Below are 23,001 nucleotides of genomic sequence, written 5' to 3'. Positions count from 1 at the left end.
AAGTTTGCTCTGCAATCAGACTAAAGAGGGTGAAGAACAATAGTTTGATAGCCTAGCAATGGCAATCAAACTACTTTGAGTAATAAGAAGCTCAGGCTGTGTGATGTGAATGTGGAAAAGTAGCACACAGCTGAAGGACGATCAATATGACAGATACAATGCTTAAAGTCTGACAAAGACTACAAACATGGCTGCTTTGTATGCTTCCTGTGTGTCAGCCTGTCACCATGGTAACGGCCCTGCCTTCCTGTATCCATGGCGACCTGAATGTTTACCTGTATCCGCTCTCTCTGTCCCCTCCGAATGCATTTCCAATGTAAAAACACCCTCTAAAAATCAGCCATTCAACTTTCACCGTGTTCACCTCACAGAGCACATTCAGGCTCACCTTCAGGTTTTTTAAAAAAAAAACCATGAAGTTGCACTTATCACTCTCTACTGTTGGTACTCACCACGAATCTGACTGTATGAAGAAACCTGTTGCTGAGATGTTAGCCTCCTCTGCAGCTGTGTCTCCTTCTTCCTGTCTGATCCTTCTGTGTTTAGTCCAGTAATCAGCTTGCGATTATTCTCCGTTAGGACGCCTATTGCTTTCCACTTCAGGTAGGTTCGTTTCCACGGAACTCCCCAAAATATCCTGCTGTGTCTGAAACTGTTCACAAACACCTTTATTGCTCAGAGTCAAACCACAACTAAAGCTCTGAGCTGCGCTCTCACTCCTACAACGGCCTGAGTAGGACCTGCCTTTGATCCGGTTGCCATGGATTTTCAAAGGTCAAAGGTTGATCTTTGAATAACCATGGCAACCTGAATGTTTACCTGTATCCGCTCTCTCTGTCCCCTCCTAATGCATTTCCAATGTAAAAACACCCTCTAAAAATCAGCCATTCAACTTTCACCGTGTTCATCTCACAGAGCACGTTCCTGCTCAACTTATAGTTTTTTTCAAAAAATTATAGTTTTTCAAATATTAAGCAGTTTCTGCATCATTTCTAACATGGGAGTATCTAGGAGCCCTTCAACGAGGCTCATGTGCCAAATGTATCTGCTCCTACAGACTCCAGTTCAGTCTTAAAACGCTCATCACATGCTGCTCTATCAAACTTGTATTCAGAAGTTTATAATTCCGGATCGTCTCCGCGCACCAGGCTCTCAAAGTTGGAGTGGTGTTTGAGGTCTCCTCTGCTGTTACCATGGTGACAGGCTGACACACAGAGGCACGCACAGCTCTGAACCGCTCTGATTCTCCATCAGTTCAGATCAATCCTTCACATCAGCAGTAAAGCAGCGCTTCAGCTGCAGCACTCAGACTTTTTCTACTTATGACCCCGGTTTATACCGACGTGAACGCGCAGCGTGGAATCTCTGCTCGTACATGTCTGTTTCTCCGCCGGTAGCGATGTGAAATCAGCAAGTTTTATTCTGGTGACTGACTTCCTGTCTGCTCGATGTAGTCGGTGCAAACAGACGCAGATGTACATGTACGAGCAGAGATTCCGTTTGAAAAGTAGAGAAGCAGCTTTAATCTGACAGAACATGCGCACAGCGCCGCGCCGCGCTCTCCGTGCGGAATGAATCCGGGCCAAGAGCTTCACCTTTCTAAGTTCTTACCTGTGTTTCAGCAAATGAAGTTCAGAGCGCAGATTCTCCAGCAACTCAGAGAATCCTTCACATCAGCCTTCAGACTCTTTCTGCGTCTTCTTCTGAATAAAATCCTGAAAGTCCTGGAACTTGTCCTGAATCTGGAAACTGTCTCTCTGTAGTCAGGGGCGCCCGATAAACATTCAGGGGGACACTTCATGACATGAGGGTGACTTTCAAAGGCATCACAATTCGTCATATTTTCAAAAGGCCACGCCCCCTTTCAAAACAATACATAAACCTCATGTAATCTTATGATATATTGTTCATGTTCAGGTTCTCAATCAATCAATCAATCAAGATGGCGCCGGGTACGGACGCCCTGGTGTTTGGTGCGCTCTGTTTTGTTTGTTTTTGTGCACAAACTGTGTGTCTGCATGCTCTTACACCAGAGAAGAGCTCATGAACATCAGATTTACCATACCTGTGGACTTATCACCAGTTTTTTTAGCATCTGCTGCCGATTTACTACACGTTTTAGTTAAAAAGGTGAGACGCCGGCGCAGAGGGAAGAGAGCTGGTGCGCCTCCGGAGACGTGGGACGCGCACACCGTTACCTGGGATTTTTCTCTCTAACGTCCGCTCACTTAGCAACAAAATGGACGAGCTGACACTGTTGATGGGAAGGAACAGGGACTTTTCTTCATCTTGTGTGTTGTGCTTCACGGAGACCTGGCTTTGTGAACAGATACCGGACTGCGCGCTGCAGCTGGAGGGATTCCAACTCCTCCGAGCGGATCGCCACAGGGAACTCTCCGGTAAAACCAAAGGTGGAGGTGTCTGTTTCTATATCAACAGTGGTTGGTGTACTGATGTGACTGTGATCTCCCAGCACTGCTCTCCTGCTCTGGAATACTTATTCATTCACTGTAAGCCGTTTTACTCTCCACGTGAGTTTGCTTCATTCATTCTGGCCGCTGTTTACATCTCGCCCGGTGCGGACGTGCACGAGGCTCAGCGTGCACTCGTGGATCAGATCCTGTGTTTGGAGCAAACATATCCGGACTCCTTAATTATTGTCCTTGGTGACTTTAATAAAGGAAACCTGAGCAAAGAACTCCCGAAGTACAAACAGCTGAGCAAATGCCCGACCAGAGAGGAGAACACACTGGATCACTGTTACACCACAATAAGCGAGGCATATCGCGCAGTGCCCCGTGCTGCTCTTGGACTATCTGACCACGTGATGGTCCATCTGATTCCTGCGTACAGACAGAGGCTGAAGCTCTCCAAACCTGTGGTGAGGACATCTAAAAAGTGGACCAGCCAGGCTGTGGAGGAGCTTCGCTCCTGTTTTGAGACAACGGACTGGGAGGTGTTCAGGGCTGCCACTGATAGTCTTGATGTACACAGACACTGTGACGTCATACATACAGTACTGTGAGGACAGTATTGTGCCAACACGCACCAGGGTGAGTTATAACAATGACAAACCCTGGTTCACAGCTAAACTCAGACAGCTGAGGCAGAAGGAGGCCGCTTTCAGAAGTGGGGACAGAGACTGCTACAAACAGGCCAAGTACAGGTTTAGCAAGGAGGTGAGAAGTGCTAAATCACTGTACTCTGAGAAAATCCAGCAGCAGTTCTCTGCTAACGACTCTGCCTCTGTGTGGAAAGGACTGAGGCAGATCACCAACTACAAGCCCAAAGCCCCCCACTCAGCTGACGACCTGCAATTAGCCAACAGTCTGAACGAGTTCTACTGCCGCTTTGATGGACTATCAGCCAGCCCTGACACCTCTCCACACACCTCTCCACACCCCATCAACACGGACATCCACATCAAAGATACCCCATCAGAGTCCTCCTTGCCCCCCTCCTCCTCCCCCTCAGCTGCCCTCTCAATCCTGGAGGAGGATGTTAACAGGCTGTTCAGGAGACTGAACCCCCGCAAGGCTCCTGGACCTGATGGTGTGTCCCCCTCCTCCCTAAGACACTGTGCAGATGAGCTGACTCCAGTGCTCACAGACATCTTTAACACCTCTCTGGAGTCATGCCATGTGCCAGCCTGCTTCAAATCCTCCACCATTGTTCCAGTTCCCAAGAAACCAAGGATCACTGGACTTCAGGACTACAGACCTGTGGCACTGACGTCTGTAGTCATGAAGTCCTTTGAGCGCCTGGTACTGTCCCACCTCAAGACCATCACAGCCCCCCTCCTGGACCCCCTGCAGTTCGCCTACAGAGCCAACAGATCTGTGGACGACCTGTCAACCTGGCTCTTCACTACATCTTGCAGCATCTGGACTCCCCAGGAACCTATGCTAGGATCCTGTTTGTGGACTTCAGCTCTGCTTTCAACACAATCCGCCCAGCTCTCCTCCAAGACAAGCTGTCCCTGCTGCATGTTCCAGACTCCATCTGCCGGTGGATCACTGACCTCCTGACAGACAGGAGACAGCATGTGAGGCTGGGGACGAATGTCTCGGAAACAAGGACCATCAGCACCGGTACCCCCCAAGGCTGTGTACTTTCCCCTCTGCTCTTCTCCCTGTACACCAACTGCTGCACCTCCAGCCACCAGTCTGTCAAGCTGATTAAGTTTGCTGACGACACCACCCTCATTGGACTCATCTCAGACGGGGATGAGTCTGCCTACAGGATGGAGGTGGATCGTCTGGTGTCCTGGTGTGCTGACAACAACCTGGAGCTGAATGCCCAGAAGACAGTGGAGATGACAGTAGACCTTCGGAAAGTGCCAGCTCCATCACCCCCCCTCACCCTGACAGACACCCCCATCTCCACAGTGGACTCTTTCCGCTTCCTGGGTACCACCATCACCCAGGACCTCAAGTGGGAGCTCACCATCAGCTCCCTCATCAAAAAGGCCCAGCAGAGGATGTACTTCCTGCGGCAGCTGAGGAAACTCAAGGTGCCAGCCAGGATGATGGTTCAGTTCTACACGGCCATCATTGAGTCCATCCTCACCTCCTCCATCACAGTGTGGTACGCTGGGGCCACTGCCAGGGACAGGCACAGACTGCAGCGTGTTGTGCGCTCTGCTGAGAAGGTGATCGGCTGCAGCCTGCCATCTATCGAGGACCTGTACGTCTCCAGGACTCTGAGGCGTGCAGGTCGGATCACAGCTGACCCTTCTCACCCTGGACACGGACTCTTTGAGCCACTCCCCTCAGGCAGGAGGTTACGGTCCATTCGGACCAGAACCTCACGCCACAAGAACAGCTTCTTCCCCTCTGCTGTTGGACTGTTAAACTGTAATTAATGCACTGCTCTGCACTGTCTTCAGAAGGTCACTTTAGTATAGTCACTGCACAATGACGACTATTTGCACTGTTTACTCCATCTTGCACTACTTGCACACGAGTACCACCTCACCGACCCATGTGGTACCTGTTACATTATTACATTATTACACTGTTCCATTCGATCATATAAGGGTCTATGTTTACCATTTCATCTGCACAGTATTCTATGTTCTGTTCATTGTATGTCTGTTACGCCATGTCTGTCATGCAAATTTAGCCTTACTTTAGTTTATTTACTTAATTTTATCTTAGTTTTTATCTTATTGCATGTTAATTGTTATATGTTCTTTGTATGCACCAATCACTAAGGCAAATTCCTAGTAATGTGAACCCCCTTCACTTACATGGCAATAAACATGATTCTGATTCTGATTCTGATTCTGATTCTGATGTTTAAATGAATCATGGACCAGAAGTCTTCTGTCTAAACGCTTCATCTTACTCTGGTTTCCCTCTGAACACAGGTTGTGTTGGAAGAATTCTGGAAGGAACCTGTGTCAGCAGCATGGCCTGCTGGACTTTGTGGAGACAGTCTGTCCATATGTCTTACTATGGACATATATGTGATGTCACTCCGATGATCTCATCCATGATATGTTACTGTGAAGTATGATTGTGCCTGTGCCTGCTCTAAGATGTGTGTGAGTATTCTGAGAAGCTGTCTGTTGGATAACAGAGGGTATAAGACCGCAGGCTGGTTGGAGGCTCATGTTTCCAGAACCAGAACCTGAGCCTATAATGTTTGCAGCAGGTTAGTAGCTCTGCACTTGGTCCACAGACACCTGGCCGTGGTCGTCGTGGTGATAAGGCAGGTGATGGGGGTCTATGTAAGCTCCATCCTGGTCATGGTAGGCGTAGTTCGGCTCCCCCAGGTCATCGGTGGGGGCGTGGTCTCTGCCAGCCAGCAGATCGGTCCGTTTCAGAGCGCGGCCTTCTCCAAATGCACGGTACAGATACTCCGCCATGACGAACAGCACCACCTGCAGAGAGGCGGAAACACTCAGTGTGATGGAGCTAGAGTAACATAAGTTACCATCCAGACTCACTGTATGAGACAGCCTCTAGTGGACACTGGAGGAACTGCAGTTTGTGCTGCTTGGTCTCAGTACCTACCTCAGTACCTCATCTACTAACAGATACAGGGCTGCGTGATCTTCCTTCTTCTTCACCCTTAATAAATATTTGTCATATAACCACAAACAGGCAGCCATGTTGATTCAAAACCATCCAATCAGAAGCAGACAGGAAGTGCTGACACGTCAAAGTGATCTGCTGGTGACTCAGTGAAGACACATACAAACCCTCAGACTGTGACAAAGGCGTGTTTGCGCCCTCTGCAGGCAGTGCAGTGTTACTACCTGCAGTAACAGCAGGGCGACGTCCATGGCGATGATGGTCAGGGAGTTCTCCTGCAGCCAATCACTGAACGTCTGACTGCAGCCCTGAAAGCCACAAACCCAGCAGCATCATGGGTAAAACATCACAGCACACCAGCGACACGAAACACAGGAGGTTAAGAGTGTGTGTGTGTCAGAGTGTGTGTGTGTGTATGGGAGGAGAGCGCTCGTCTGGTTGGACTCCTGAAGGACACCTGTTGACAGGAAACAGGAAGTACAGCTGTTCAGCCATATGCAGGTTGGGGGGTTGAATCTGGAATCACTGCTGTAAACACATCCTCAATATCATAACTTCACAGATTGGTCAGGATCCTCTGTTTATCAGAAAGAAGAGGTGGCAGAACGCAACTGACCAATCAGAATCCAGTATTCAGCTCCACTGACCCTGAAGTGGTCTCGGCTCATGTTAAATGACCTCATGCTTATGAATAAAGTGACTGTAAATCAGACTGAACTCTGGGATTATTTCTCTGTAACAGAGCAGCCACAGCAGCTGGCCTGAGAGTCAGTCACAGTGTGTGTGTGTGTCAGTGTGTGTGTCAGTGTGTGTCATTGTGTGTCAGTGTGTGTGTCTGTGTGTGTGTGTGTGTGTGTGTGTGTGTGTGTTTCACCTTAAATAATCATTTAAAATGCACATTCTTCTGTGTTGGAGAGAACAAAGCTAACAGTCAGCAATATCAAAGAGTTCACTATTCTGACCATGAAGAGGTCAGTAGCTGCAGTAGGAGCATAATGTCCTGTCAATGAATGTTATATATCCAAACGCAGCACAACAGAATGCTCTGACTGAGCTGTGGAGGCGGAGTTAAGAAGCCGAGGAGAGGCCAGTTCTGAAATGTTGAATAGTAACTTTGTCAAGTCTGACAAGGCGTACTGCTCATGGAGTTACTATTCCACCCGCTGTAACAAGTGTGGGAATGACTTGTAGATCTGTCCGTAAATAATCTGTGTTAAATAAAAAATGTGCTGGGTTTTTTTTTACAACCGACTCCTATTTGGTCCTGAAACCCGTCCACTACCCCTTCAAATACAGCAGTAAAATAATAACTGGAGCAACATAATTTTCCTAAAAAGAATCACATTTTACAGAGACTCAGGTCACTTGTGTGTTTATTTTTTCATGGCACCTTATGATAAAAAAATATCATTTAGTGTCACATTATCCAAGACTACAGGTCATTACAAAAGAATACAAAAATATAAATTGAAAGGTTGTGGTGTCATTTCATTACGATCACATTAGTCAAGTGTTGTTTGGTGTTAGTGGTGTCAGCACCTTTGTTGGAAGGGGGGAAAAAAACGCATGTTTTCATCAAACTCTAGCTAAAAGACAATTCAGTAATATCTATCACTCAAAAGTATGTGGCTGCAATATGCAACATATTCATTGTGTTCAGAACCCACTGCCCTCTACAGGAGACCAAGTCAAATCACACAATTCTCAAAAATAAGTTACAAAAGATGAACCAGTGGTACACACGAGACAGTGACGGCTGTGGTGAGTTTAAACAGGAAAACAACGTATTGCACCTTTATACACCTCAAATGAGAAGTTGCTCGTGAGGAAAAAGAGCAAAATGAACTCTAAAAACAACAAAAAAAAGCATCTAGATCACACCAACATCGATCATTGAAGGAATCATGAACTAAAACATAATCAAAAACAAAAGGAATGTAAAAAAAAACTGTACACAGTTAGAAAAATGTAGCATAGTCATACTTCATATCACAGAAGAGGGTGGAAAATCAAATGACATTTAGTGAATATATTAATGTGAGACATGCAGAAAGGCTTCATGTAGTGTTATCAGTGTCTGAACAGGTAAAGCCTGCTGAAAACAAGGCACGACATGATAAAATGTCAGTGTCCACAGAAAACAGTTTGACATACAGCCAGAGCTTTTAAGCTACATGCAGTGTTAACATTTCCAAGTTTATCTGCACTTACCTAAAATTATTGTTCAGTTTTTCAAACAAAAAATGCTTGCAAGTTCCTGCTTTTGTTCGCCGTATAAAATAAAGGTTTTTCACTGGTGTTGAGTCATTTGCGCTATAATTAACTACATAACCAACTGATGCCGTTTTTAACCACTTTCAAAAATGGCACTTAATCCAGATAATAACCAAGAGACTATTTAATTGCAGCTCTAATTCAGCCTCAGAGCCGTCAAGGACACCTCAGAAGTTGGGGTTTGCACAGTTATCAAGGTATCACCATGGTAACAAATGGGCAACCCTTGTGACCAGCACTGAGAATCTGGATGTGTTTATACTCTGACAGGAAATGGAAGATTGGGGATTGCAGCTTTAGAAATCTGGGAAGCAATTACCAACGACTGGCTGCAGATGTTTGAAACCAGTGACTGTGGGTTTGAACTTCTACGCAGCAAATAGACCGTTTCAAGCATATAGTAACTGAGCTGTATAGAGAATATGGTCCAGTGATGAAGAAGGAGGTTATCGCAGCACCCCCGCAGATGCTGAATTAGCATCCACTTTAAAGCATAATCGCCCAGAATAATGAAGAGAAGGCTGCTCGCTTCAGCCCTAAAACCTGAGCCTGAATATACAGTTTCTATACACAGGTACAAAGAACTATAAATCAATGGTGGGTTTCTAAGTTGGTATAAAAAAGCTACAATACATCAAACTACAAATTATAAAATAAAGAAAGAAATCATAAATAAAAAGCTATGGCATGTTTCAATGGCATCATATTCAAGTAATCTTGTTTATGTCCCTGATATTTAGTGGTTCATGTAAACATTGGAGTCATCAACACAGACACAGAACCAACAGATCATAAGAAGGCAGCAGCAATTCATATGTATAATACACAACCAATATCCACGTCTCCTTCACCACACTGGTCCAGTCACATCAGTTTGTGTTTAATTCTGTGTGTGGTGATGGGGACGTTAAGACTTTAGTATGACAGCCTGCAGCAGCTGTAAGAGAGCCACACTTCATGGGCTCTGCCACAAGGCTCTTTGGAGATGGGAGAGAAAGAGAGGAGGACAAAAAAAATGCAGGTCTGTTGAAACTGTGGATTTCACCTGCACAAAACAATAAATTCTTCGTCCCCTCTAAGGTCTTAATGTTGTAAAGAATTCCCAAAGGAGCCCTTCAAGCATGTTAGATCAATGTTTGCTGACGTTGAGGAGACACAGTCAAAAACTTAGTCAGCCTCTTTGTGCCCTGCCGAGTCAGCGACAACCCTCTTTCTCTCTCGATGGTGGCTCAGGGAAAAAAATTCAGCCAAATTTTTCCTTTACAAATTGTCAATTTTTTGGGATAGAAAATGAAAAAAAAAGTCAAGCAGCATGACGTGCTTATGTTCTGTGCACTTCTAAAATTGGCTCGGCTGTCACACAACTGACAACAGGTGCTGAATGAGGTGGGTGTTAGATCACACTGCTGCTTTTATCCCATTCACAGTGATGACAGTCTTATAATAACGCAGATTTAAAAAAAATCTATTCCAGAGTATGGTAGTAACATTGTTGTAGCGCCTCAGTATTTCATGTGAGGCAGTGGAGTGTTTGTCATGTCAGTGTGATGACTTCCACTGGGTCCGTCTTGCCTTTAGCCCTCTGCTTGCGTTTGAGGTGTCTTTGTGAAAGGGATGGGGGAGCTGGACAAGCTGAAGGTGTTTCGGTGCCGACGGAGAGAGAGAGGAGGTCCGTCAAAGGATGTTTCCTGGTAGGGAGTTGGGACAAAACCATAGTGGTGGACTCCCGTAGAGGTTTGTTCTCCCTCTCCGTCTCCTGGCGTCACCTATCAAAGCATCCAGCTGCAAACGTGTGATGAGCTCCAAGGTAGCCCCCGCTGTAGGCCATGCTCAGACAGTGTCGTGGCTCCCCAGCAAGGGCCATTTGCACAGAAATAGGGCCCTGGAATGGCAGCCCACGAGCCCCAGGCTGGAGACCAGAGGTTAGGCTTGGGTAAGACGGGAATGCCGCCCCTGGAGTGATGGAAGGAGCTGCAGTTAGCAGGCCCATCCTGTGACTTTGAAGGAAGTCCTGAGACACGTTCACCACGGGGCCCAAAGCTGGAGAATCAGCTAACACTTGTAGCTGAGACAAGGACGGGGAATGCTGGGAAAGGTGTGGGAAGCCATCTGGCTGAAAGAGCAGCTGTGGTGTGGAGGAGGTGGAGGAAGAGGATGAGGAGGCTGGTCTCTGGATGGCTGACACAGGAGAGAGGTGAGAGGTCTGGGGCTGGGACTGCAGAGAGGAGGGCCGATGAGGAGGGGTGGATTTGGTTTTGTTGGCCTCCTTCACATCGTTGTCATGAGCACTGTTGGCACAACAGAACAGATTGAACAAGTCAATACAACAGTGGGCAATATGGATTAAAATAGATACATAAAACTTTCATTGTTGTGTGGGGAGAGCGAGCAAGGTGTGAGTAACACAAAGAAAAGAGAGGTGCAAGAAATCAGTCTCTCGCCAGTCTTGCTGTGTTTTTTCTCTACTTGTGTGTATTTGTGTTTTTCTTACAGCAACATGAGTTCAATGCACTGGGTGAGGTGGTCCCATGTGTAGCCTGTGAGTAGATGCAGAGCAGTTGTCCAGCTTGGGGAAATCTGAAGGCAAATACGAGATGCAGCCACACATGCGGCAGCAACCTGAGATGGTCTGAAACTCAGGAAGGCATGATCTACAAAAAGAAGACGGTTAAATTATTTTTCTGTTCAAACTTACACCATGAGCTGATCTTTATTTCCAGTAACTCCTAAACTCACCCTGCAGTGAAACTTCCAGGAAGTAGTGTGTGTATTTGTCCATGAAAGCCTTAGTCTTGGAGAGTGAGGACAGGGGCCAGCCGTTATAGAGGTCCCCCTCCTGCACAGAGGAATGGAGGTAGTAGTCAATAAAGTGGGCGGGCGTGGGCATGCACAGATTCCAGCCAAAAGTCTCCAGCAGCAGAAGTTCCATTTTGATCAGATCCCTCTTGTTGAGAACGAGGTTCAGGCTGCACATGAAGCCCAGAGAGTTAAGCTGCTCCAGTTTGGGAACCCGGTCCTCCTTCTCTTCAAATTTACCTAAAAAGTAACAGACACAGTCAGGTTTAATCATATTTCTTATCTATGAGCCAGTGTCAATGTAAAAAGGTTATTATGATTAAGAATCAAGTAGAATCATAGCCTCTTGCTAAGACGTTCATTAATTGCCTTCCTTTTTTAAATGTTCTCTGTATGTGTCTGTATGATCATGGGCAGATGGTTTATGGTCAGCTTACTGCAACTTCCACAAAACCTAACAAGTGCCTGCTAAGCATTAGCAATTAATCTGACTACATCTGGACATCTGGCCATAAAGCTAAGCTACTGCACTAATAAGCTCAGGGAGCTGTTGCTATAGGTTTACAGAGGCACTTACTGTGGCTTATAAAAGTTCAACACTTTCTATGACAAACCAAGCCAGTTCCATCTAAAATATTTCTGTTGCTCTGACTAACAACCTCACAGACATCACAGCACTGTCATTATGGAGAGCCCCCTCCCCATCCCAAGATATCCTCCTTTCCATAGCAACAGCCCTGAGGCCTCAGGGGTCCATGTGACCAATGAAGAGGGGTGGTTCTGCTTTTAAATCCGAAAGGGTCTAACAGGCCTCTTCTCAAACACTAAGAATGAGGCCAAGGAGGTGTCAGGTTACTCTGATACAGACTTTCTTGTAAAGAACTACACCCAGCATGTCAGAAATTTTACTGGTTCCCAAAATCAACCTTTAAATGTCCTATTTTGGAGCCTATAATGATTTATAGACAATAAATGATCATTATTTACATTTACATACTACAAACATGTATACATATTTGTGCCTGCTGATAAAAAGCCACTTCATAACAATTGCAAAATTACTAACATCCAAAAAGTAAGAAAAGAAATTATGTATCAACTTGGTAAAACAACAACGCTCTTGAAATTAATCTGCTAATCTGAAATCATGGCAACCGACATGCAAAACAGAGGCCCTACTCACTTTTCTGAACAGTTACAGGTGAATAGTGAGCAACAATTGTCTGACATTCCTGTTGCTTTTATTGGACCTCATTTATGTATTTATGCCTACATCTAGTAGAGCAGGCTGTTCCCCTACAGAGTGTAAGTTTTATCACTGATGTTGTGACCTGCCATTAAAGCAAGGCAGGAGAGAGGAAGAAAGAGGGAAGGGGATCTGCAGCCCAGCATGCCAGGAGGTGGGGGTGAGGGAGCAATTAGCACAGAGGCAGTAATGGCGTCTCTCCAGCAGAACAGGAAACACGATGAAAAAGGGCAGTTTACAGCCGCCAGGGATCGTTCTATGGCTCAGTCCACACTTGTCCCATTCTCTCACCCTCATATCCTCTGGATCAGTGCTCGATCTGCTACTAGACTGCTATGTCCACACAGACGCAGCCATAAAAAGCCATCAATGCCCCCAGTCTCCACACAACCCAACATTCTTTGATCTTAAAGAGAGAGGCAGCACAAGTCAGTCTCCTTTTTGTGCTCTGTGATTACTCCTTTTGTTTACAACAGCAGGTGACTGAGCACATGAGAAACATGTTTTGACTCACAAACCAAAAACATTGTGACTTCAGAGGAACCTACAAAAACTACAGTTTGAGCCACAAATCGGTTTGAATTACTCCAAGTAGAACTGACTATATGGTAGCCTTTGTGACAACAACAGTGGCCTCATTCATTTCAAAGAGTAGAAACAGCAGGGGTGCAGCTATGCAGCAATACAGCTAAAAACACAGGATGGTGATTAAGTGAGGCTGATCCTGGGTGTACATTTTCTGAAGCATTTCCATCACAAATCTTCCATCTACTTCCATCTAATCTACTATAAATGCCAGAAATTAGTGAATACAATCATGTTTTCTTGTTTTTCTCATTCAGAACTCAAAACCCAAATGATTATAATTTAGTACAATACATGACAATATTGCAATACATGCAGATTGTGCTACCTTTCAGATAACATTATTTTATTTATATAGCCTTTTCACACAAAGCCAGTGTTCACTGTTTAAGCTCTTACACAGAGTTGGTTGCTAAAAAGTGAGAACATACCATCATGTGTATTAGAAGTTAACAACAGAGGGGCAAAGGCTCAGTCACGAGCCATTAGTGTAGGTTACACGTAAGCTTTGTAGATCTGATGCCGAAGTATAAATCTGACTTGGGTGCCATGTCCCACCCTGAACACATGTCAAAGGAGCTTAAAACAATAAGTAAAATGAACAATTCTTCACATTTAAGTAGCTATTACAAAATTAATTCTAAATGTTCTTCTGGCTAGCTCTCTAGCTAAGCTTTGCATTTGTGCTCTTTCCTAGAAGTACTTAAGATTTAATACCCAATCCTATTGTGAAATATGCAACACTGGCTCTCTAGAGCCATTGTTGCACATACACTGCACATACAAATTAAACTGGACGTCGTTATTTGTATTTCACCCTTTCATTGATACCCTGTTGTAACATGCCAAGACTATCACAGCTCCTTGTGCCATTTTACTGCTGTCAGCCTGAATGTGACCTAACAGAGATAGTGCATTCTTCTCCTGTGAGTGAGCCTACCTGGAATGCAGGCAGCAAAATGATCATATCTTAAGTCAGTATGCAGGGAAGGGGCACAGTGGAGAAACAACAAGAAAAACAGCTTTCCTGTTTATCTGCACCAAGTACTTATTCATTTTGAGCAACTACAGGAAACCAATCTGTTTTAGTGCCTAAAGGTGATGATGACAATTTAAAAAATTGAGTAAACAGGAGAGGTTAGAAGTCAGGGGTTAGGCAGAGGTAAAGCCAGGATGCAGGGCCTCCTCCCAGGTGTGCTGTTTGGGGAAAATGTTGTGGTGGTGGGGGTGGAAAAGGGTTTAGAATGATAGGGGCTGTTGAGAAACTCGAGAGCTGTATTCTCACAAAGGAAAGACCTGATTCCAATGCTCTTCATTTCACAGGCACTACTTCTGATCAATCCTCCAAAAAGTTTTTCTTGTGTAAGAAATGTAGGGGGGACCAAAACTCATTATCCAACAAGAAACTAAATTTCTGCAGTAAGAGCTGATTTATCTCAGAAGTGGTTTTCAAGACATGCTATCTGACCACACTGGAAAAAAGCTAGAAGACCTAGAAGAGCTGGCTTGTCTCCACCTCTGCAGTGGCAATCATGGTGTAAAGTAGGTGTGAATACTGAACCATCAATCTTGGCAAGTTATAGATGATGGCTGTTACAGACAGCCACTATCAGATGTCAGAAATATGCTTTCTAAATGTTTTTCTCACTTATTATCTGAGCAATCATTTCAAATTGCCTGTTCTTTTTTTCTTTGTCTTGACAGCCATGAAGGAATTTCCTCTGCTCTTTAAACTCCTTTTATTTGTTGGTTCATCTTTCATTGGGAGTGGGAAATTGGTCACAGCTCCATCACAGAATCTGTGTGTTGCCACCCCTGGTCTTGGCAGCTTTCACAATGTAGGCCCAGGCCGACCCTTGACCCCTGATGCTGAATGCTTGAGTGACTGTGGAGAATCCTAGAAACTATGGCGTGGTGTGTGTATGTGTGTGTGTGAGAGAGAGAGGGGGGTGGGATTAATTGACTGAGGGGATAAAGCCCTTAGCCATATAGGTGGTAATACAGGGGGCAAGTTGGCAAACATAGCTTCAGGCATTATACCACAAAACATTAAATTTAACTGAATGCTGACATTTTAAGTCCAGTTTTAGTTACACACCTGTTGTTGAAGAAAAATTGTTCTTTTGAAGCATTTGATGATCATTTTTCAACCTATCTGTACATCTCTATATAATGCTTTTAATTATTTCCAACATGGCAACAGTTCCATCAGAATTACTGTCAAACCTCTGAGATGAAGATACAGGGGGGTGCAGGTTCCTTGCTAATTTACATTGCAGGGCACCCTGCTGGGTGGTTCAGTTCTAACATGTCCCATTTTGCAGGCCACCACCTCTTCCTCCCTTTCTACCCTGTTTAACATCAGCAGCCAACCTGCCTTTGAAGTACTGCTCTGCTCATTTCCCAACCCCCCAGGGATGTGGGGCTGTTTTTACTGGCCGCCCTGTCCCAGGACTGGCTGGCAGTGACTGACCCTGACAAGGTGAGAGAACAAGGAGGAAACAAAGCCAGCAGCAAAAGGTAAAAGGACACCACCGGAACTCAGTCAGTTAAAAGGATATGCAGCCCCCTTTCAATATGAAACTCCAATGTAGATCTTAATTAGGTGACTTCAAGACAAGGATCCATAGGTTTATCACAGGGTTGCCACAGCAACCATGGCCTCTCTCAGCTTTAAGCATATCCACACAAACACACGCCTGCACACACAGCAGCCTCCATCCCTTAGATTGTGCTCCCCTCCCCCTTTCTGGGAAGGGTCTGGCTGGCTGTCCTGCTTGCATTGACTGGCTTTTGTTTGAGTCCTGACTCGGAGAGCATATGGCAGGTGCCCCTCAGCAGAGTCCTTCCCCACCCCCGGGCTCGGCTACATAAGTGGACTGTGTAGTCAAACATGACTGAGCTTCTGGTGCTTAGTTGTTTCATAGAATGCTCTTTTTGTTATTATTGGAGTTCATTCACTAAAACACATTACTAAGCAAAATCCAGCTGCAGTGATCATTTGCTACAAAGACATATTGATATTGATTTATGAGTTGTGATAAGACAGGCTTTACAAAAAAAAGTATTATTTTGCTGGTCAGCAGCAGGGACACATCCTTTATATCACTTGTGATTACAAATAGCTGCAATCAGTGATTGAAGCCTGCCAGGAAGGCTGTTGTGAACACTGCAGGACTCCATGGATTGCAAGACAGTAGAGGCTTGAGTTTGGGAAGTGACTCAAATGCTGATCCCTTAAAATATACACATTTTATTTTTCTGGATTTTTTTGGTTTCTCGTGTTCATTGGACTCAATTAAGCAAAGTGAGGTGTCTAAATAAGTACCCGGGTTTACAAACCAGAACATAATCTTACCCCAACAAATGAAGGGGAGCTCATCCATAAGCAAACACATGCACTCAAAAAACATACAGTGGAGTAATAGGATTAAGCAGTGAATGCTGAGAGGTACAAAAGAGACACCAATTAATTAACTGAGTGCAGAAGCCAGTTTAAAAGTTTAAAGAAAGACAATGTATGCGCCTGTCAAAGGCAGGCAGGGACTTGGGGAGGTTGTTCAATAACTAGGCCAGATTCCAAAGCACCCCAGGACAGATGAAAATCCAAGACAACTTTGAATCAAACACCCTTTCAAGCCTTCATCAATCATGACAGAGACTCCCTCGAGTCCTGGAGGAGTCAGATGAAGGAGAACAGAGAAGAGAGAACCTCACTAACTAAAAGCCACAATCAAAAGATTCAATAAAAAATCTGATTAATTTATTAGACATTAAAAGAATAACCTCTGTCCAGGTTTGGCTGATAAGATCACTCCATGAGCAAAGCTATTCTTAGATTCTCATGAGATTGCTTTTAAATAAAACCTCTTTCAAGTCTCATATTCAAATTTATCTCACACCGGAGACTTCTCTGATTGCAAAGATGGTCCATACACAACTATGCAAGAACACACACACAGCTCTCCCAAGTGAACAGGCCCTGTTCCAGAGTCTGATTTTGACAGCATCATTAGTCTAATTACCCATGATGCCAAAGAGTGCATTAATGTAAAGAAAACCTCAGCCTGTTAATCACCAGACAGCCATAGAGACACTAATAACTACCTCACAACCTGCACATGCATCAGCAGGGGAAAAGTGATTAACACACCTGCCTTGCACAAAACACCAAGTAACAGATTTTTACAGCAAAAAAGCACAATGGTTACAAATCAAATCGCTTCCACAAAAGCAATGATGTACTGCAATGAAAAAACACAACATCTGCATCTGTACACACCGACTGACACACTGGCCAACAATACAGCTCTATGGCACAGTGGAACAAGATACAAAGATTTGGATGTGTAGGCTTTTCTTTGCATAGTAGCATTTCACTAGCAGGGGGTAATCACACATTGGATGTCAGGACATTTTGGTCTTAAAGGGTAGAGTATCTCAAACTAACTAAAGCTGCCCCAAAGATTATATCAAAGCCTGAATAGTAGACATAGATAAGGTTCTGCAGACATGAGCACAATCCCCGTCTGTTTCACCCAAAATAATTTGCCAACGCTTCAAACCAGCATTTTACTAACAGTAAATCATCAGCAGATGGGATAGAAGGGAGGAGATTGTAAAAAAGGTAACATATCATGGTCTCTTCAGGGTAACCTAAAGGTGCCTTGTTGCAGGAAGTGTTTCACCTTGTGCCATCTGTGCATAAACCATCATTTAATCTGTTTAAGCAAAATGCAAGGTTTTTCAAGATGACAAGACACAATCAAATCAAGCACACAACAAGGTTTAGAAAAGAAGCCGGACTTACTAGCTAGCAGCAGACAGGAGAGAGCAATGACATAGAGCTGCTTGACTGCCACATCATAGTGGTCCATGAACAAGTCTAGCAAGTAGACAGCCAAGTGACGAGCTGTAGGACATAGATGGTAGCGGTTACTCAGGATGGCCAAGAGGTCCGCAAAGTACCGTCGCATGCCAATCTGTGGGGAGTGGGCCCGGTAGACCGGTAGCTTCAGCTCCTAGAGGGGGAGAAGAGAAGAAGGATGAGTGGGGGGTGTAAATGACAAGGGGTGTGAGAAGCAGGGTGGGCAGGAAGCTGTGATGAAGAAGGGGTTTTAAAGAAGATGCATAATAATAGACAGGCATGCATGTCTCCTGCTGACTGGGTTTAACTGCTGTCAGGAGAGCTGCTGTAGGCTCTAAAATCAGAATAATCAAAAACAGAACTCAGTTAAATAATGAATAATGGTGGAACAGTGCTTAGCATTGTTGCCTCACAACTATGAGTTTGCATGTGGCTGCACAAGTTTTTCCTATGTGCATCGACTCGCATCACGTCATACATCAACTCATACAGTTCAAACACACTAGTGTTAAAATAATGGTGATGAATTAATAGGTGTTTGAGTATAAATTGCAGTCTGTCTCTTTGTCAGGCCAGGGCATTCAGCGCCTGCTCTCACCTACTAGAAGCAGGGAGCTTGAACAGGATAACTGGGTATAGCCAATGGAAAGATGGCTGGATGGTTCAGCCTCATTTCAATTTAATTAAATTCCTCATTGCTGCAGAGAACTGAGGCTAATTCGAGTCATTACAGGGGTATCTGAACAATGGGATGACAGTTTCTATGTGTGCTGAGTGAGTGTGTGGTTTGGGAAGGGGGGGGGGGGGCTTTTAGTCTAGGTTGAGGAACAGATAGGATTAGGTTTCACCCCAACACATTTCCTATTTATGTTCAATTAGCTGCATGTGTTTCAAAGTGGAAGGAAGACACTCAGGGGCACTATCATTGAATCAGCAATAGAAAACTGGAGAGCACAAGGTTCCAGTTTCCAAATCTGCCTTGAGGCAAGAAACACAATACATTTAGAATTGCATATTACAAGTTCATATTACAGTTATTTTGTCTGTGTTAAAGCCGCTTATCCCAAAAAATATTTTTGTTTTCAAAAAGATTTATTTTTGCTCTCTGTAAATCTGAATAAAAACAAGGGCTTTTAGATTTAATAAGAGATTGAGGATTGGTAGATTAATCTTCTTAGAGCCAGCGAGGGGTCTTTAAAATAAAAGACACATTGTGTCTCTTTAGGAATATTCCAGGTTTAGGGTAGTTTGAACAGCACAAATCTGGCTTAAAACTTTAGACAAAACATAACTCTGAAATGATAAAAAAAAAATACTAAAACATATGGTGTTCAAGTCTGTGAAAACTTCTTTTCTTTCAATATTATGATTTTCAAATGCAGTACTTAGGTAAAAAACATTTGTAGATTATTCAGCATGGGAAAAACTCCTGACACTGAGAGGGTTACACAACCTGTTAAGTATTTATTTTGAGCACAAGAACAAGAATGCTCAGATGGACACCTTAGTGAAACCCAGAAATAAACAGTACCCCCCTCCAAAATCAACATAAAGCAGCACCACCCCCGGTGCTATGGCCGACCATATCAGTCAGCCCTCCCCAACCTCTCTTCTCCTCCCACTGTTTCTGCCTCTGGTCCATCTGTCTGTCTAGGGGTACGAGGGCAGCAAGAGAATGGGGGAGGATGTGAAGGGGGGAGCTGCTGGGAGTCTGGAAAGGGCTCCGGGGGGGTCTGTGTCGGGTGGAGAGGTGCCTTTGTGGGGGATCGGCACATAATTAAGGATTCCACAGCTGCCTACTGATTTGCATGTCTGATAATTTGCCACATGCTACACACCACCGCAATCTCCCACATCAGGGCATTATCACTGCAGCACACGTCGTTAAGCCAGGATGAAATCTGAACACTGTGTGAAGGCTTTTCTTACACACAGCTCTGATATCACCACTATAGTCAGTGATGAAATGTGGCTGACTTTCAGATTCCCCACTTCTGCTTCTCCTCCACATACGTAGGCCTACTTAAAGCTGAAAATAGTTGTATTTTACTGGTCTTTTTGCCAGTTTTTGATATCACTAATCTATGTAATAAAAAATATATATATGTAACATTTGACATGCATAAAGAGGAACTAATGCGCCAATAAGTTGATGATTAACATGATTTGTTTCTATTTAAACTCCAGGAAAACGTTTACTTTGATCAAATCGAGTCCTAACATTGTATGCATTACATTTGATTCAGGTGTAATTATTAATGTCATGTAGCTCCTCGTGTAATGAAAATTTTGTATCCTTGATGAAAATGGTGACATAAATTTGTCGCCTCACTTTTTCTTAAACTATACAAAAATCATTTGTTACTCATATATGTAGAGGTAAACTCACTAATGCCAATTGGTTGCTTTTCCTGTGCCAGCAGACTTGTTTTGCTTCTCTGTATTTTTGCAAATGTATGACATTTTTCATGAAAACAGGGTTAGTGCGCACTGTCGTCTACCTCAGTTCCTTCAGATTTAAAGTTGAATGAACAATGCTCAACTGGAGACCGATTGAATTTGTAAGCTAAAATGGCAAAGAGGTGTAGAAGTTACTGAGTTTCATAGCCACGTTGGGGAAAATTAAATTCGCATGACCACGCATAATTACAACACTGGTGACTAAAACATTTAACCCAGGACTGGATATTTGTATCCCACTAAAGACAAAAACTAGATGTCAAAGGAGCTTATATTCCTTAATAAGAACAACAAAGAGGCTCTATTACCTTTTCAGATTGACACTGAAAAGGTAAGAAACCCACAACTTTAGTGCAGACGGTGTAAGGTCATGTGTGAAAAGAATGTCTTCCTGGAAAAAGGCCACAGCTCTTTAAACATCTTTATGCATCATAAGCTGCACCATCAGAAGTGAGAAACCCCCTGTTTGAACAGTATGACTAGCAAACTAGGTTAAAACAGTGCAGGTTTACCGTCAGCTGTAAGACAAAAATACAGTGAAGCACTTAACTAATGTGTCACTATTGTTTACAATGAGGACATTGTATTGCACAGTATGACTTTGTCATTATACTACATGAGAAAAGAGTGGGAGTGTTGTTTAGTTTCCAGGTCTGCATGCAGATCTTCAGTCTAATGGATAGCTCGCTCTGAGTCAGACTCTGTCCAGAATGACTAAGCCGATTCAAACAGTGTGTAAGTGACTCTTTATGTGACTCAAAGGCATCTGATTCACAATCTGATATGCTACAGCACTGTCCTCATTCCTCACATGCACACTCTAGTCTTTGCCATCCAATATCCAAACCCTGATCCGTGCTCATCTCCCCCTCAGTATGAAAGGTAGCAGGAAGAGTCACGGCTTGAAGACGCCAGTCAAGTGACAGATGTCTCCATTAAGGTGACACATGGGAGGAAATATGATCATGCTCTGAGGTTAATTAAGATATTCTCAATTAATGAGCCTGAACCATGCGTGTAATCTAATTTAGTTTGTGTCTAAATACACAACAGAACCACATAATTATATTTTCTTTCCTATTTTCCATTGTGTGGTATAATGTAAAGGTAAGATGTTGCTGCGGTGTATGAATTACCTAAATAAAAACTGTATTTATCATGTTATCTATGGCAAACCTTCACAAAATGTGATTTTCCTATTGCAAGTTTTTTTAAAAACAAAAAATGTTTTGTATCATTAAAACAATAATTTTAAAGACCTGAACAAAAAACTGACCAAATGCTCTCACCCTAATTTAATCTTACTACTTTTACTAAAGCAGAACTGAAGAAGCCACATGAGGAAGTGGCAAAACATCTTCAAAACCTAAATTAAAAACAAAAATCTTTGATTCCAGCTGCCTCCATTTAAACTCTTGGACACGACTATGACCTGGATGAATGAGAGCATCCACAGACATACTTTTACTGAAAGGCATTTTACTTGCTAAAATCCTTGCTAATTATATGCTTAAGTCACACTACACAACACAGACATTCGCCATTGATTTAAAAAATGCATGACTTTATGCCTTTTTAAGTCAAACAAACGTTTGTTAGACGTGTTTAGTCAACGCAGGGCTGGATCAGACTGTCAACAAGATAACAGCCTTACGTTAGGCCTTAAAACTCACCTTGATGCGGAGAGACTGATGGATATCTGCAGCTAGCTGTCCTTTCCACCACTGCAACTCCCTCTCCATCTTTCCCATTAAGAGGAGGCTTCAACAGTCAAGTTTTACCTGCGGAGAAACAATAATACAACGTTCAGGTACTTCTAGAGGAGCTAGGCATTATTTTACTGAGATAACGTCCCAAATCTTTTTTTATTTATTAAAAGACATTATATTTATCTAACTGGAGATTTGCATTTGTAGTGACAATAACATAACACTGTTACAAAACCAGGTATATTTTTGAGGAATGCAGCCGTGTTGACAAAGTTTTTGAACACCTCGCTGATCATACAGCGGAGGTCTCTCTGCCTGCACAGGCCATTTTCTCTGCTTGGAAATTTAAATGGCTCAGTTAAATGCCCACTCGACCACGCCGTGGGTCACAAACAGAGCAGCCTTTCACAAATCCCACTTTCTGATACGATTGTTCACATCAAGGACAAATTATAAACATATCACACGCTCCGCCGATCATTTAAAACGCATCTGCGCCACAAGAAAGCGGCAAAACAGTGAGGCTTCACAAGTTAACTGTCCACCGAGCTCACAAACACTGGCCTGGATTAAAAACAAACCAACACGCTCTTTTTAAACACCTCGCCATAAACGCAGCTTCTTTCTCCTTACAGGACAGCTACCTGGAGAACTTTTCATCTCCGTCGTTTTTACATGTGCCACTTACCGCTCCGACAGGAATGCCCCCTAGACCTCTTTGTCTCAGTCCGACATCCTGAATGAGAGAACTCCTCTTCGGCTCAACTTTGAGAAAGACCTCTTTTTGTCGGCGAAAACATAGACTTAAAATCCGCCGGCAATATCATAAAACAGGTGCCACCGCAAAACCCCGCCGACAGGCCCCTATTAGCGCCGTTTCCCCCAAACTGTTCACACTTTTCCGAGAGAATCCGTTTTCTCTCCGGTGGCTCCGCTCTAACAAAGTAGCCTCCTCGCTGCACCAGCTGCTGCTGTTGAGCTGCGAGGCTCGTGCGCTCGACGTGCAGGTCCCCCCTCCGGCGT

At 44.0% G+C, this 23,001-nt stretch overlaps 1 protein-coding gene across 1 annotated transcript; it reads right to left on the bottom strand.

Moving 5' to 3' along the window:
• Positions 1-7,397: 7,397 nt before the first annotated feature.
• Positions 7,398-22,928, bottom strand: ccnjl (cyclin J-like). The gene is made up of 6 exons (XM_028416854.1): positions 22,667-22,928; positions 21,943-22,050; positions 17,753-17,963; positions 11,052-11,351; positions 10,807-10,966; positions 7,398-10,603 (listed from the first exon to the last, which is right to left on the bottom strand). The coding sequence occupies exons 2-6, from the start codon at positions 22,018-22,020 to the stop codon at positions 10,078-10,080; spliced, it is 1,275 nt and encodes a 424-aa protein (XP_028272655.1). The 5' UTR covers positions 22,021-22,050; positions 22,667-22,928; the 3' UTR covers positions 7,398-10,077.
• Between the last annotated feature and the right edge of the window lie 73 nt (positions 22,929-23,001).

Source organism: Parambassis ranga, chromosome 10 (genome assembly GCF_900634625.1).
Source record: "Parambassis ranga chromosome 10, fParRan2.1, whole genome shotgun sequence".
NCBI classification, from domain to species: Eukaryota; Metazoa; Chordata; class Actinopteri; family Ambassidae; genus Parambassis; species Parambassis ranga.
Note: the sequence above shows the minus strand (reverse complement) of the source record. Positions and strands in the feature narration are given on the sequence as shown.